Source organism: Ambystoma mexicanum, chromosome 8 (assembly GCF_040938575.1).
Source record: "Ambystoma mexicanum isolate Mex_15411 chromosome 8, UKY_AmexF1_1, whole genome shotgun sequence".
NCBI classification, from domain to species: Eukaryota; Metazoa; Chordata; class Amphibia; order Caudata; family Ambystomatidae; genus Ambystoma; species Ambystoma mexicanum.
In genome coordinates, this window is record NC_090929.1 from 1140054807 (window position 1) to 1140069718 (window position 14912).

The 14912-nt window shown below is 44.3% G+C and overlaps 1 protein-coding gene across 4 annotated transcripts in view; it reads right to left on the reverse strand.

The window, feature by feature from the left end:
• Positions 1 to 376: 376 nt before the first annotated feature.
• Positions 377 to 14912, reverse strand: part of ZNF365 (zinc finger protein 365) — a 563327-nt gene continuing 548791 nt past the window's right edge. For all 4 annotated transcript variants that reach the window (XM_069611199.1, XM_069611196.1, XM_069611198.1 and 1 more), the window contains one exon: positions 377 to 3257. In XM_069611199.1, coding sequence (XP_069467300.1) covers positions 3035 to 3257 — 223 coding nt within the window. In that variant the 3' untranslated portion in view covers positions 377 to 3034. The remainder of the gene's footprint in view (positions 3258 to 14912) is intronic.

Below are 14912 nucleotides of genomic sequence, written 5' to 3' on the forward strand. Positions count from 1 at the left end.
CACATGAGCAGTACAGGGCATAGGGAAACGATTGTCTAATGACCAATGCTAGGATGACAGATGAGTCCAATAAAAAATAACGAAATAACGATGGGTTTTTTCCCGTGGATATTTCAACGAGAAAACTTGTTTTTTTTAAATTTATTTTTGGGGGTTCACCCTCAAACTTCCACCCCCTTTAATTATTTAACTTTTCGATGAGTTTTCTCGTTCAAATAACAACACAGAAAAACCCATGATGAAAGGACGTTGTACCCAATAAACTGGGTTAAAACAATAGAAACATTTGAGAATCTGGCATGTCCCTTCAAAACTGGAAAATCTATCACTGGACCAATAATTCTTTTGAAAAAAGAGCCATCATTTATGCTAGTAATCAAATTGATTCCTTCGTAGGACTTTATTGACATTTCCAATTTATGCTTATTATCAGATTATTAATTTGGTGCATGAGCAATGAGAAAACCACATCACATTAGAGCATTCCATTATTCTCTATTGCCTTCAAGAATCAATATATGTAGGAAATGTATTTTCAGCCATACAATATTTGCGTTATGATATTTTTAGGTCAATCACATTGTTGAACGTTCTATTTGGGTCTTGAATTTCACACACACAGGGCTTTAATAGCACAGATTTAAATACCTAATTATACATCAACATTCGAAAACTACACCCACTGCGATCCTAAACAGCAGGAAACACATAATTTCTTCCATCAGCTTCCAGGCCACCAACAGGTCATCTTCATACTGCCTTGAAAGTTTCATTAGGCCTTTAACACTCAAGGTGTACACTATTTCCCTTAACTATTTCACTATAATGTACCACCCAGAGACATTTTTTAGGCAGCTGTGCTCCAGCTCATACATGTTGTTCCAGGTACAGGATTTCTCGCTATCTGATGCAGATATATACAACAACCTTTGACTACCACTCCATGATATTAGAGATAATTTGTTCAAAATTACATTTGAGTTATGCGAACACTCTCAGAAGTATTGAGACACTCTAATGCCATTTTCACGTTGATTAGTGATAACTGCTTCTCCAGTTTCTCCTAGAACACTGTATCTAATTGTAGTAATGTTTTATTTTATTTCACCAGCTGTATTCACCAGCTGTAATGCCGACCTATCAATGTATACAGATCAGTCACTCTGACCTCAAGCGCCGATCAATTGTAGGTTCATTGATGTTTAAAACTGATCAGTGTTTATTTTTCATGAAATTCATAAAAGTCAATACAAGTACAGCATTGAATGCATTGCTAAATAATCATATATCAGGTTTCAAATAATATCAGTAACAACAATGGAATTAAAATCTATATACAAAAATATTAACCAGTACTATAGTATATTTATGATTTCAATGACAAATTTAAAAAAGGAAAGCAACATTTGTTCTTCAATTATTTTCTGAACTTCTTAGGTTTACAAATGGCCAGCCTCTTCAGTATTTATTATGAGCAAAGTAATGTGTGTTATATTGTGTCAATAACAATTAAAATAGAAGGCATTGGTATAAAATGTCATGTAGTGTATTCAAGTTATGATTGCCGGAGGTTGCCAGATTACCTTTGCAGATCACAAATGCGGCAAAACAGCCTGGAGAGACAGACAGCAAGATTTACTTTGTGGATCCTCAGACATCCCGACGCAGGCCCTGTTCTAAAGTCCATATACTCCTCTGTACTCAGGAAGAGTCTGTAGCGTTCCTTGAAATAAAAACCCCTTATTTGAATCTTTTTACAGCATATTGTTTTGTGCAGCTCACAGGCGGTACTTTAAAGTAGACTGCATCTGTTGAAGCAATCAACCACAATCGTAGTTCTTTACCCTAACAATAAACCTACAAGAGATATAGTTACACATACTAAAGAATGCCTCTAAAATTTAGTAAACTGCTTAAGAAGGCCTCAGTTTGTATAATGTTGTAGACCATAGGACACTCTTCATATACAATTCCATAACAAACACATTTATGGTAATGCAGAGCACCCACCGAGGAAAGTGTGGGAGTGAAAGTTTATTTTCCATTGATGGAGAGTCATTGCTTAAACTCAGTAGGACGCGTTCCTCATCGAAGTCCCATGTGAGTAAGTATGTAGAAATGAAGATGTGCTTTCCCCAATCTGGCTTTGGCCTGGCAGCCTTTAAAGCAGTTTTGTCTGTAATCAAAGTCTCTGGAGGTCCATTACAACCAAAGGAAAACATACTTTGCAAAATTTTGCAAATTGCACATTAAATATTTGTTAACGTTTACTGCACAGCCTTGTCCATGCACTGTATCAAAAGATATCTAGTTGTGCTGAATTTCAATATCATCACTTGCACAAGACTGTACTTAAGACACAAGAAGGCATGCGCATTATCTGGAAACAGAGCGATTTCTAGTGCTCTCATTGCAATTAGGTAGACGAAGCAAGTTCCCGAGCAGTGCCGCAGGATCACAAAGGAGTTTCAGTGGTGTTGACTTAAATCACCAATTCAAACACAACATTGCTAGCAGTAGTGGCCACACCACTGTTTGTCCTGTTTGTCCTGAGTGCAGGCAAATTATTAATGGAATTTGCCCCAAAGTTGAGTGCACCATCATTTGTTTTGGTTATGCTTTATTTATTGTTTGATATGTTCGGTGTTACAAATCTTGCTTCTATTAAACAGTTTCTCAGTATTTTGAAAAAACATGTTTCCACATTTGCAGCTGCACAATTGTTGTTTGCAAGTGCAGAAGATCCAATTATTTGCCAGTGATGCTGAAAACGAAAGCAACCTTCTAAAATCCTGCACAATGTACAAAATAAATACAGCGTTTTTCTAATCAACCTTAAAAGTAACATTTTAACCAATCAAGGTTTCGCACGTGTCTCCAATGACACCGTTTCGGGAAGTGTTCACAATGGATGCTATTTATGCAGAGCCTTGAGGATGTCCCATTCTTTTACTTTTGTGGGAAGTTTTATGTTTCATCCCTAGAAAAATCCTAGTTTTAAACACTGTATGCGATGACCATGATTTTACAGGCATCAGTTTGCTTTCTTTCCAACTTTGCATTTGTTATTACTCTTCTGTCCAGAAAGGAGAGAATCTCCTTTTTTCTTCAATTTGCACGAGTCGCGTGAACAGTCGGTAGGTTTGTAGTAGAATTTATTTTGAACTGTGCTGTCCTCTAGGCCTTTTTTCATAAGCATTCGTCCATTTTGAATTAAGTGAGGTTTGCCATCGGTAGCAGAGTGGTGTCCGTGACTCCTTCAACAGAAAAAAACGGTGATAAATACACTGAATTCTTCCAATGCACAACACAGTAAACATGGTCCCATTGCAAATCATTTACATTTGTAGTACCGCAAGCTGGCAGCACTATGTCAGTACAAAAGGCTACTTGAACCTGACAAGCCTTCCCGACTCACACCCTCCTCCCAAAATATAATGAAAAGATCAGCACATACATTAAAATGACGCCGTCATATTGGTTTAGAATAGGTCTGTGCACCCTTGGCTCTCCAGATGTTTTGGACTACACTTCCCACCAATCCCATCCTGCACAGTCAAAGATGAGGAATCATGGGAGTTATAGTCCAAAACATCTGGAGATCCACAGGTTGCAGAACCTCGATTTAGAATACCGGGTAATTGGTTTTCTATACTCTACTACTTCATGATGTAATATTCTCACACTGCTATGGAAGCAGCAGTCGGGTGGAAGCTGATAAGATACAATGGGCTCTGTATTTATAGAAGTGATGCAATGCTTCCAAATGCCTCATTTTAACATGTACCACAGTGGACTTGTATGAGTTGGTAGGAAAATAGAATCTATGGTTGTGCACCATGGGGTGGCTAGTTATCGGTAATCGATAGTTACAGCAATGCCATCCATAAAAAGGAATAGTTTAACCTTTTGCAGAAACGTATTATTTATTTAAATAAGAGCACCCTCAAGTAACCTGCACACTGCCAGGCCCGTGAGTACAATTTTGTTTGCAAAACTTTAGCCAAATCTGTCATACGTGTAAAACGTTATTAGCAATTCATTTTTCAGGTTTCCGAAGGAACTCAATACTCACCTTAACTATAATGTGACTAGTCCAGTTGTGAGTGCCACAGGAAATCCGAAAAATAAATTGCTAGTAACTTTTGACTCATATGATGGATTTGGCTGAAAATTGTACTCACAGGGCCCTGCAGGTGGGATATTTTGGGAAAGAGTTTAAAAAAATGATATAGTTATTAACAAAAAAATGCAGTTTCAGCTTAGTCCTCATTAAATTTCCCTGAGAGGAAAAAGCAAAAAACGCTGGACGTAATTGGACCAGGTACTAAACAACTTGGGCATGAAGCATTGACTCAATTTCTGGGGAAGGTCTGGGGTTATTGCATCCAGTAGTTTGTTAAATATTTGACGGAGAAGGAGGCTTCTCCCTTCTCCTAAAATGATAAGGATATCGCTTTGCAGCAGAGAACCTTTTCAGAAATGAAAAAGCTGCCATTGTTTTTTTGTCCGATGCGAGTGATAACTGCAGTTATATGCGTGGCTGCATAAAATGAAAAGGCCATGGCGAGTGGGCTGGAAGTGTTTTAAAATATACATTGGGCATGGGCGAAGGCCGTGGCCATCTAGTGAGATGAAAACAAACATCTGTACAGGGGCCATGGCCAAAGGCCATGGCTAGTGAGCCAGTAGTGTTTTAAAATACAGAATGGGCACGGCTAAAGGCCGTGCTAACTAGCAGGGCCGAAAAGACATGGATAGTGGCCATGGCCGAAGGCTGTGGCCACCTAGTGGTTGTAAATCAAACATATTGGGGGAACATATACAGTGGACATCAGTGCTGGAAATGGAAAACATTTATTGGGGAACCATCACTTCTTAGAAGGGGCAGGGCTTTGGGTGTGGCCCCCGGCCAGATAAAAGAAACAGTATTATGGGAATAACATGAAGTCCACAATTTTAAATGTTAAACATGTCTTATAGTGATTCATTAAGAAAACCTTTAAAGCAAATAATGAACTCTTCTGTTTTGATTGGTGACAATATTCACCCCAATAAAGAGATGTCTGTAAAATGCAGGACAGCTGCAAAACTGTATGTGAGGCTTTGGCAATTTATGTGTGTGTATTCTGAAATCGTGTTCTGAACGCTTGTAACGAGCAGACTGCTTTCAGAAGAAAGCAGTCTGCTTGATGAGGCACAGAATAAGATTGGGTTGTGCAGTGGGAGCAGCCTGTGCTACAAGAGCAGACTGCTTACTTGAGACTCGGCATGAATGCAGAGACTCCTGAATGCGGTCTGCTCCATCATGAGGCAGAGGATCTACGAGAGTCGTGTCTGGGTCCCCCTGGGTCTGGAGGACAGAGCGGGGCTCCGGCAAGATATGTTTTGCTGGAGAGCTGCGCCATCTTGTTCCGGCCCATTTCCTACACTGGTGGACATGGCCAAAGGCCATGGGAAGTGGCCAGGTAGTGTTTTAAAATATAGAATGGGCCGTGTCAGTAGACAGGGCTAAAGGCCCTGGCTAGTGGGCTCAAAATTCATGGATGGTGGCCCTGGCCGAAGGCCATGTAGTAGGTGTAAGGCAAACATATTGGGGGAACATATACAGTGGACATGGCCAAAGTCCATGGGTAGCGGCCTGGTAGTGTTTTAAAATATAGAATTGGTTGTGCCAAAATTCAGTGGATGTTGGAAGTAATGACTGGCTTAACTCAGCATGTACCAGTTGCAAAGCCCATGAGCATATACATATTATAATAGAAGGGATTCACAATAACATACAAAACGGCATTATGGGGGATGAATCACATTATGGGGGACATCAAAGGGAGCAGACCGAGTTAAGCTTGTCATTACTTTGCACTTCTGCTGAATTACAAGGGTTTTGTTGCGATACATCTAGTCAACTAAACTAAACTAGAGTTGTTTCAGTGAATACGGTAGTGGCCGTGTAGTTATGGTTAAGTTGCTGTTTCCATAGGAAGCACACTTTTTGGGTGGTCTATAACTCTGCTCCCCCTGGACAAATCCTCACCAAACTTTGGAAAGAAAGTATATGGGCCACTCTGAATTTTTTTGCAAAGTTTGGTGAGGATTCGTCCAGGGGGGGAAAAGCTATAGAGGGAGGTCCCAAAAATGTATTTTTTTCCCATAGACTGCATGGGGGAAAAGCTTTGCACAGCTACAGGCCAAACCGTTGGATGGATTTTCACCAAATTTGCGGCATGGGCTTGGTCCCGAAAGCATGCTTTTGTAAATTTGGTGACAATCCGTGCAGTACTTTTCTTTAAAACTACCAAAAAGTAGGTCTAAAAAAATTAGTGATATCTATGTCCGCTCCGCGGTCACACTTCCCTGTTCGCTCAGCGGACAAGATACCGATTGGCTAAGGGGCTGCCGTCATGGACGCGGACAAGCGACGCGTCTGCCGATTGGCTGTAGTGAGTCGTGTTCTGTGTCAGATTGTTTGGATGCGCCCGACTGGCAACGCAGCGGGGACCAGCGGGAACATGCTATTTCGAAAACTATTTTGATGTGTCATAGTGCTTGGGAGGTTCACAGACTAAGAGATGGGTGAAAAACTGTATTTGTTTAGGCGGTAGGTGTTAATCATGTATTTTATATGCTCGCCTTGTTCGAAATGTTTGCACCTACAGAAAATGAGGGGTTTAATAATGGTCGTATTTCACACAGTGCTGTGGAAAGGCACGTTGAAACTGTTATAAGGACATGTGTGATGTTAGCGAACATTGAAATTGAGTATATATCGTTATTACATTCTTTTTTCCTATGGGTGTGCTGTGGATTAGTACGCCGCCATGGGTGCAGTCAGTACTGTGCTAAGGCACCTTGAAACTCTTCTAAGGACACGCTTGGTGTTAGCGAACATTATAATTGAGTACATATCGCTATTACAAACACCGCCATGGGTGCAGTCAGTGCTGTGGAAAGGCACCTTGAAACTGTTCTAAGCGAACATTGCAATTGACTACATATCGCTAGTACATTACTTTTCCCAATGGGTGTGCTGTTTATTAGTACCCCACCTTGGGTGTGTTATTGCTTCGGCCTACGGCCTACGGCCATGCATCCAAGACTCTAGGCCCTGGCCTCAACCACTGCATCATGACACACCTAAGGGATACACCTGTTGTATTTTATTGATTAACAATTAGATGTTTATGGGGGGTGTGTACAGTCTGGGGTGCATGGCCAAAGGCCATGCAACCGAGAACAAACTTGTCAACTCTAAAGTTACAAGCCAACATGGATCTCACATAGTGCAGGGTTGTGGCCAGGACGTACAGTTTTGGGTGCATATTGCAGGCTGTAGGCCACACACCAAAGACTGTAGAACCTGCCCACAAGCAGTGCAGGATATCACATTCATACATCACACTCATACATTCTTTCACGTATCTGGTAGGTGTGGGCAGGGCCTTGAGTCCTGGGTACAAAATGAGTACATGCTACAGCTATAATGTTTCAATGTATGGGTGTGTTACTCATGTATAAGCAAGCATGGGTGTAATATGCTTTGGTGGTTGTAGCCAGGGCCTAGAGTCTTGGGTGCATGACCGTAGGCCATAGGCCAAAGGCCATACTTCCAAGACTGTAGGCCCTGGCCACAACCACCGCAGCATGTCACACCCATGGATACATTTGTGTATTGGTAATGGGTTAGATGGTTGTGGAGAGTGTGCACAAATTTGGGTGCATGGCAGAAGGCCATGCACCCAAGAACAAAGTTGTAAGCATGAGAGTAATAAGCTACTGCACACCCATACATTGCAATATCTATGGACATACAGGTAAGTGTCTATACTCTCGCCACATCCACTGCTGCATACACATGTATAGACACACCCGTACTTTTGTACATCACTCAGGTGGTTGTGAGGAGGCCCTGCATTCTTGGGTGCATGGCGAAAGGCCATGCACCCAACAAAACAAGTTATAACCTCTTAACTTATCAGGCAACATGGGTTTTACATACTACGGTGGTTGTGGGCGCATAGACTTTTCGATGTATGGCTCCAGGCTGTATGCCTTACACCCAAGTATGTACACTCTACCCACAACAACTGCAGCATAATATATTCATACATGACACCCATACAATCGACTATGTATGTGGTCGGTGTTAGGGAGAATTCTATGTTTAGGCTGAATTTCCTAACCTAGTGAGTCCCCCAGCAGCTTTGCTGGATTTCTGGAGTTTGTGTTTTTCCATCCTGCCAAGAGTGAGACTCTTTTCTCCCACTCTTGGACATGTATGTGTGTAATTCCTTTGAAATGTCAATGTGTTCGATGGGCTATGGGGTCTTTTACTCCATAGGGTCTCATATGTTTTTCTATGTGTGTTACACTGCACCCTACGTGTCGTAACACGGGGGCGCCCTAGCGGGTCCCCCACCATAGACTCCATACCCGTGGACTGACTACTGTCTCCCCGGGCATGTAAAGTCACCATTGGCTTTACTAGACCTAAATTTACTAACAGAACTAGTACCAACCATCTTATTGTGGACGTACTAGTAGCAGTAATTCGATTACTCCTGGATCTGTTACTCGAGGGGGCACTGTCCCGTCCCCCCTCGTCGAGTTTTGGCTGGTGGCAGTGGAAACTACTTGTTATGTTCGAACCCGAACATAACCCTATGGGATTCGTCCCATTGTTGGAGATTGATACTTTTTCTCATTTATCTCTGACGTGCCACCGATCTACTTATCTTAAATACGTTTATCGAGTGGTATTTTCTGCCAGAACTCGGTTTTAAAATGGTGTCTGTGTTCGTCTCTGTGACTCCTAAACCAAGGGTTGAGCCCTTTGTTCCACTTTTGGCGGGCCTCTGTACAGAGACCCTCCAAAGTGGTGCCATTCTGTCTGGGTTACCTCAGGGGTGTGGGAGGGGGTTTAGGCACACTGGACCGAGTTGCCTTGCCAACTTAGGTCGCACTCTGGAGTGATTGGCCCAGGTGGTGAGCCTTCCCGCTCACCACTTAGCATGTGTTGATTGACAACTAGGCTGAATGAATGGGGGTCTTCTGCATAAAAGCAGGGATTTTGGGACTGGATCTTCAGAAGTCGCCACAGGACCTAAGAATCCGACGAGGGTAACGCTGAGCCGACCTGCACGACGACACCTCCGGTGGAGCCCTGCGGAACCGACTCACCACTTCCCGACGACAGAGGAGATCTCCCTGCCGGAGAGTCTCTTCCCCTGACTGGTGGGAACAACCAGTCCCCTTTGCTTTTTATTCGCCTCAGGACGCAGTGGTCGAATTGCCCGTGCAGAGCACTCGGCAACCGGATAGCCACTACCCCTGTACCGCGACCAAAAGGTGGTGTCTTGTGACGGAGCACTCCGTGGCTGGTCTCTTCCCTGGTGGTGCACCGGACTTCACTTTCCTTCGACGGCGAGATCATCTCTACTCTTGGCCAAGACCCGACGTGCATCCACCACCAGGAACAACTGCCCCCGCCGGAGCTGCCCTCCACAACAAGGTACCGTGTCCGCCTGGCTTCCCTTTCGTTCGGTTCGAGTGAGGTGTCTTAATCCTCCACGTTCCGCTGGGTCGCCTCCAAGCTTTGCTCATTCGTTGTTCTAAACTGGTTCAATCTGCCGATAACAATTTGCTATAAAGACTTGAATGCATCTCCACTAGAGACTTTTTGGGACATCGCACCTTGCCTCTCTCCGAGTGGGCCTGGCCTCTGAACTTTACGATCTATTGTGATTCTTGCCTTCCTGCCGTGCATTTTATCCGCATAGGATTGAACTGTGTTGATTTCATAACCTGCCTATCTTTTTCTCTCCCGTCCTAACTAATATTCGAGTGTCATCTAGGTTGAGGTATACACCTCTCTCTGAAAATAAGTGGTACCGGTAGAACCTAGAGTTGTCGATATTTTGCTAGGGGGATTGATCGTTTTCTACTTCGTAGATTAATTGTGTTTGATTTGTTTGCCGTGATTTGCTTTAGTGTTTTCCATAGATGTTGTGTTATAAATAAATAACTTACTATCTTTACACTAAGCCTCGTTGCGTGTTTGCTTGTCTTGCTGGGAAGAATTGCCCTATGTTGTATACTCCACATACTGCCAACTTTTCTTGAGAGAAGTCTGACTGCTCAGCCACAGCTACCAAGTGAATCTGTGTGGTGCAGACTGCTACCAAGTGGGTTCACCGCCAACGCCTGTAGTCCTAAATCTTTTGCAGTGGTCCCAGAGGGAACTGCACAGGTTTCCGCCTAACACTGGCGTACAGCGGTGGGATCTGTATCGAGTATACAGTTTAGAGTGCTTTTCGACACTGTAGGATAACTACCCACAAAACTTTGCACAAAAAGCAACTTTCACAAACATGTCTACGATGGAAACTTACAGTCAAGAATCCTTGTCAGGTGAAAATACCGAGAGTTTGCGAGCTCTCTGTAGGCAAGAGAATCTTCCTGTAAGAGGCAAGAAGTTAGAACTAATAGAGAGATTGCTGGCGAACCAAAGTCTGGGTACTGGTTCAGAGCAACCAATCTCTCCAGCAAATGTAGATAACAGTGATGGTGTTGATCTGAATCGTAATTCTGATGATAGCGATGAAGGGGCTGACGAGGACGGAGAGGCTAACGAAACTGTCTCCCCCGCTCCTCTACCTGCCTTACCAGCTGTGCCTACGGGGCCCATACCAGGTCCCACAAGTAACCCTGCTTATTTTGAACTTGAAAAAATGAAGCTCGAATTAGAATATAAACATTTCTTGGCTCAATCTGAACGAAACCAAGAGCTCGAGTTCAGACGGATGAATGCCCAGGCTGAGCAGAAGCAAGCTGAGTTAAGACTCAGAGAAATAGAACTTAATCACGAGTTAGAAATGAAAAAGTTGTCTATGGAAAATGCTTCTCTCTCCTCTGGTTCCTCTAGGAGCTCCAGTCCCAAAAGACCCCGGATGCCAAAGGAATTAGTGGGTATGTATGAACCGAGATTAGATGTGTTGGATTGGTTTAAACTGTTTGAATACAATCATGGGCTCCAGGACATCACCGGGAATGCGTTGCTTCCCTGGTTGCTCTCTAGGCTCCCTCCTGTTGCGACTGATGTGGTAATGGAGTTGGGGGAGGCGGATAAGACGGATTACGAAAGTGTGAAACTAGCTTTGATAGCTAAATTCGGGAAGACCCCTTCCCAGTATCTTAAGAGGTTTAGAACCCTCAAAAAGCATGATGGTACCCCTTGGGCTACCCGGGTGAGTGAAGGGTTGAAAAACTTAGAGGGATGGATTAAGGGTTACAAAGTGAACACTTATGAGGGTATGAGAAATCTTTTTATGTTGGAGTCTATTTATGATGCCTGTTCTCCTGAGCTCAGACAGCACTTGGCTGATTCGAAGGAATTGGATTCCAGGGCACTAGCTAAGGCTGCTGACTTGTGGGTTGCCAACAGGGCTACTCATAAGGAATCTGGGGCAACTCAGAAAAAGGATGAGGGAAAACAGCCTAAAAAAGACTCAAAAGAGAATTCGAATAACTCACATTCCAAAGAGGGCCCCAAACAAAACCAGAAGGGTAAGCCACCGGGAAAACCACAGCAGAATAGTGTGTCTTCTGGTGCCAAACCGGAAGGAGGTCAGAACAAGCCACCATTCCAGAAAGCATTCGGTAAATGCTTTGTTTGTGACTCGACTGACCACGTGAAAGGAGATCCCAGATGTAAGGGTAAACCTTCAGGGGTCCAGCTTGTCTCCTTAGCCTTCGCTCCAGAGGAGGAAGTCCAAATGGCAAGTGGAAACTTTCTACTGCCAGCTGACGAACCCATTGGAGTCTCAGCCAGCGTTTCTTTAGTATCTCTGGGGTTGTGGGAACAACAGAATTTAGATGTCTATAATTCTATCCCCGATGATACTAAAGAGTATTATAAGGACAGTGTCCAGGTGAATGGTCAGGAGACTCCTGCCATTAGGGACACTGGGGCCAGCATAACTGTGGTGGATAAATCGTTTTTTCAGGCTGAAAATGGGTTGGTAGAACGGTTCAACCGAACCATGAAGAGCATGATAGGTGCTCTAGAGGAACCCCTTAAGCGTAAGTGGGACCTTCTATTGCCATGCCTTCTCTTTGCTTATAGAGAAGTCCCTCAGGAGGGAGTAGGTTACTCTCCCTTCGAACTACTCTATGGTCATCCCGTCAGAGGTCCATTGGCCCTGATTAAGGAGGGGTTGGAGAGTGCTCCTTCCCCCAAGCCAGTCAGAGTGACTGACTACGTGATAGGTCTCCAGAGGAGAATGTCGCACATGATGACGGAAGCAAGCAATAACTTGAAAGCTGGACAAGCATTGGTCAAGCACTGGCACGATCAAAAGGCTAACATGGTTGAGTTCGCTCAAGACCAGCTCGTTCTTGTTATGATCCCAACAAGGCAGAGGGCCTTGCAAGATAAGTGGATGGGACCCTACCGAGTAGCGGGTAAACTCAGAGAGGTTAACTATCTGGTGGACTTGGGCAATCCCAAGGAGGCTATGACAGTCTTTCACACCAACCGACTTAAAGCGTATGTCTCACGACCTGAGGTAGGAGCGTTGCTTCTAGCATCATCCGAGGAAGAAGAAGAGAGTGAAGCTCTTCCGGATCTCCTCAGAGGCTTACCTTTAGATGAAAAAATTGAAGGAGTGAATCTTTCCTCCAATCTGACACCCGAGCAACAAGAAGAGTGCAAATCTATGTTGATTCAGTTTGCCTCTCTGTTCTCGCTTTCACCAGGCTTGACCCCTTGGGGCCAGCACGACATACTCACTGGTGACTGTCTGCCGGTCAAAAGCAGAGGATACCGCATGTCAGAAAACGTACAAACCCCCATCAATGGTGAGGTCAGCAAGATGGTTGATCTCGGGGTAGTAGAGCCCTCTACTAGTCCATGGTCTAGCCCAGTTGTGTTAGTACCAAAGGCCGGATCTAAAGAACTTCGATTCTGCGTGGATTATCGAGCTCTTAATGCAGTCACCACGACTGATGCCCACCCTTTGCCAAGAACAGATGAGTTGGTGGATAAACTTGGCGCCGCCAAGTTCCTCAGCACATTTGACTTGACGTCAGGCTATTGGCAAATAGCCCTGACAGACCATGCCAAGGAGAAAACTGCATTTTCTACCCCCGTTGGCTTATACGAGTTTAAGGTAATGCCTTTCGGACTGAAGAATGCACCTGCTACGTTTCAACGGATGGTAAACCAGGTTCTGAATGGGATGGAGGACTTCTGCATGGCATACTTGGATGACATCGCAGTGTTCAGCAATTCCTGGGAACAACATGTAATCCACCTGAGAGATGTTTTGCAGGCTCTTGGACGAGCCAATCTGACCATAAAGGCAAGTAAATGCCAAATTGGACAGAGTAAGGTAGTCTACCTTGGGCATGAGGTAGGTGGTGGAGAAATAAGGCCTTTGCTCAGTAAGATTGAAGCTGTGCAAAATTGGACAACACCGACTACTCAAACCCAGGTGAGAGCCTTCCTAGGCCTCACTGGGTATTACAGGAATTTCATAGAGAACTATGGGACCATAGCTTCTCGACTGAATGTCATCTCCTCGCCCAAATTTCCTAAAAAGGTTAAATGGAACGAGGAGTGCAATCAGGCTTTTGAAAACCTGAAACAGGCTCTTTGCCAAGCCCCAGTACTCAGAGCTCCTGATTACCGCCAACACTTCATTGTGCAGACAGACGCTTCCAATGTAGGGATAGGTGGCGTACTCAGTCAACTGGATGGGAAAGGTAGGGAGCACCCCGTTTGCTTCATCAGCCGCAAGCTGAAGGATCCTGAAACAAGGTGGGCAACAACCGAGAGAGAGTGCTTTGCTATCGTGTGGGCTCTGAAGAAGTTTAGGCCGTACTTGTATGGTTCTACTTTTGTTATTCAGACTGACCACCAACCCTTGAGATGGTTAATGCAAATGAAAGGGGAGAACCCAAAACTATTGAGATGGTCGATCTGCCTGCAAGGGTTTGATTTCACCATTGAGCACAGGTCAGGGTGTCACCACCAAAATGCTGATGGTCTCTCTAGGATGTATGTCATCGACTAGAGGTATGAGATTCATCCAGGAGTGGATTAAATCCTCCTGTCCCTTAGTCTGGGGGGGGCGAGTGTTAGGGAGAGTTCTCTGTTTAGGCTGAATTTCCTAACCTAGTGAGTCCCCCAGCAGCTTTGCTGGATTTCTGGAGTTTATGTTTTTCCATCCTGCCAAGAGTGAGACTCTTTTCTCCCACTCTTGGACATGTATGTGTGCAATTCCTTTGAAATGTCAATGTGTTCGATGGGCTATGGGGTCTTTTACTCCATAGGGTCTCATATGTTTTTCTATGTGTGTTACACCGCACCCTACGTGTCGTAACACGGGGGCGCCCTAGCGGGTCCCCCACCATAGACTCCATACCCGGGGACTGACTACTGTCTCCCCGGACATGTAAAGTCACCATTGGCTTTACTAGACCTAAATTTACTAACAGAACTAGTACCAACCATCTTATTGTGGACGTACTAGTAGGGGTAAATCGATTACTCCTGGATCTGTTACTCGAGGGGGCACTGTCCCGTCCCCCCTCGTCGAGTTTTGGCTGGTGGCAGTGGAAACTACTTGTTATGTTCGATCCCGAACATAACCCTATGGGATTCGTCCCATTGTTGGAGATTGATACTTTTTCTCATTTATCTCTGACGTGCCACCGATCTACTTATCTTAAATAAGTTTATCGAGTGGTATTTTCTGCCAGAACTCAGTTTTAAAATGGCGTCTGTGTTCGTCTCTGACTCCTAAACCAAAGGTTGAGCCCTTTGTTCCACTTTTGGCGGGCCTCTGTACAGAGACCCTCCAAAGTGGTGCCATTCTGTCTGGGTTACCTAAGGGGTTTGGGAGGGGGTT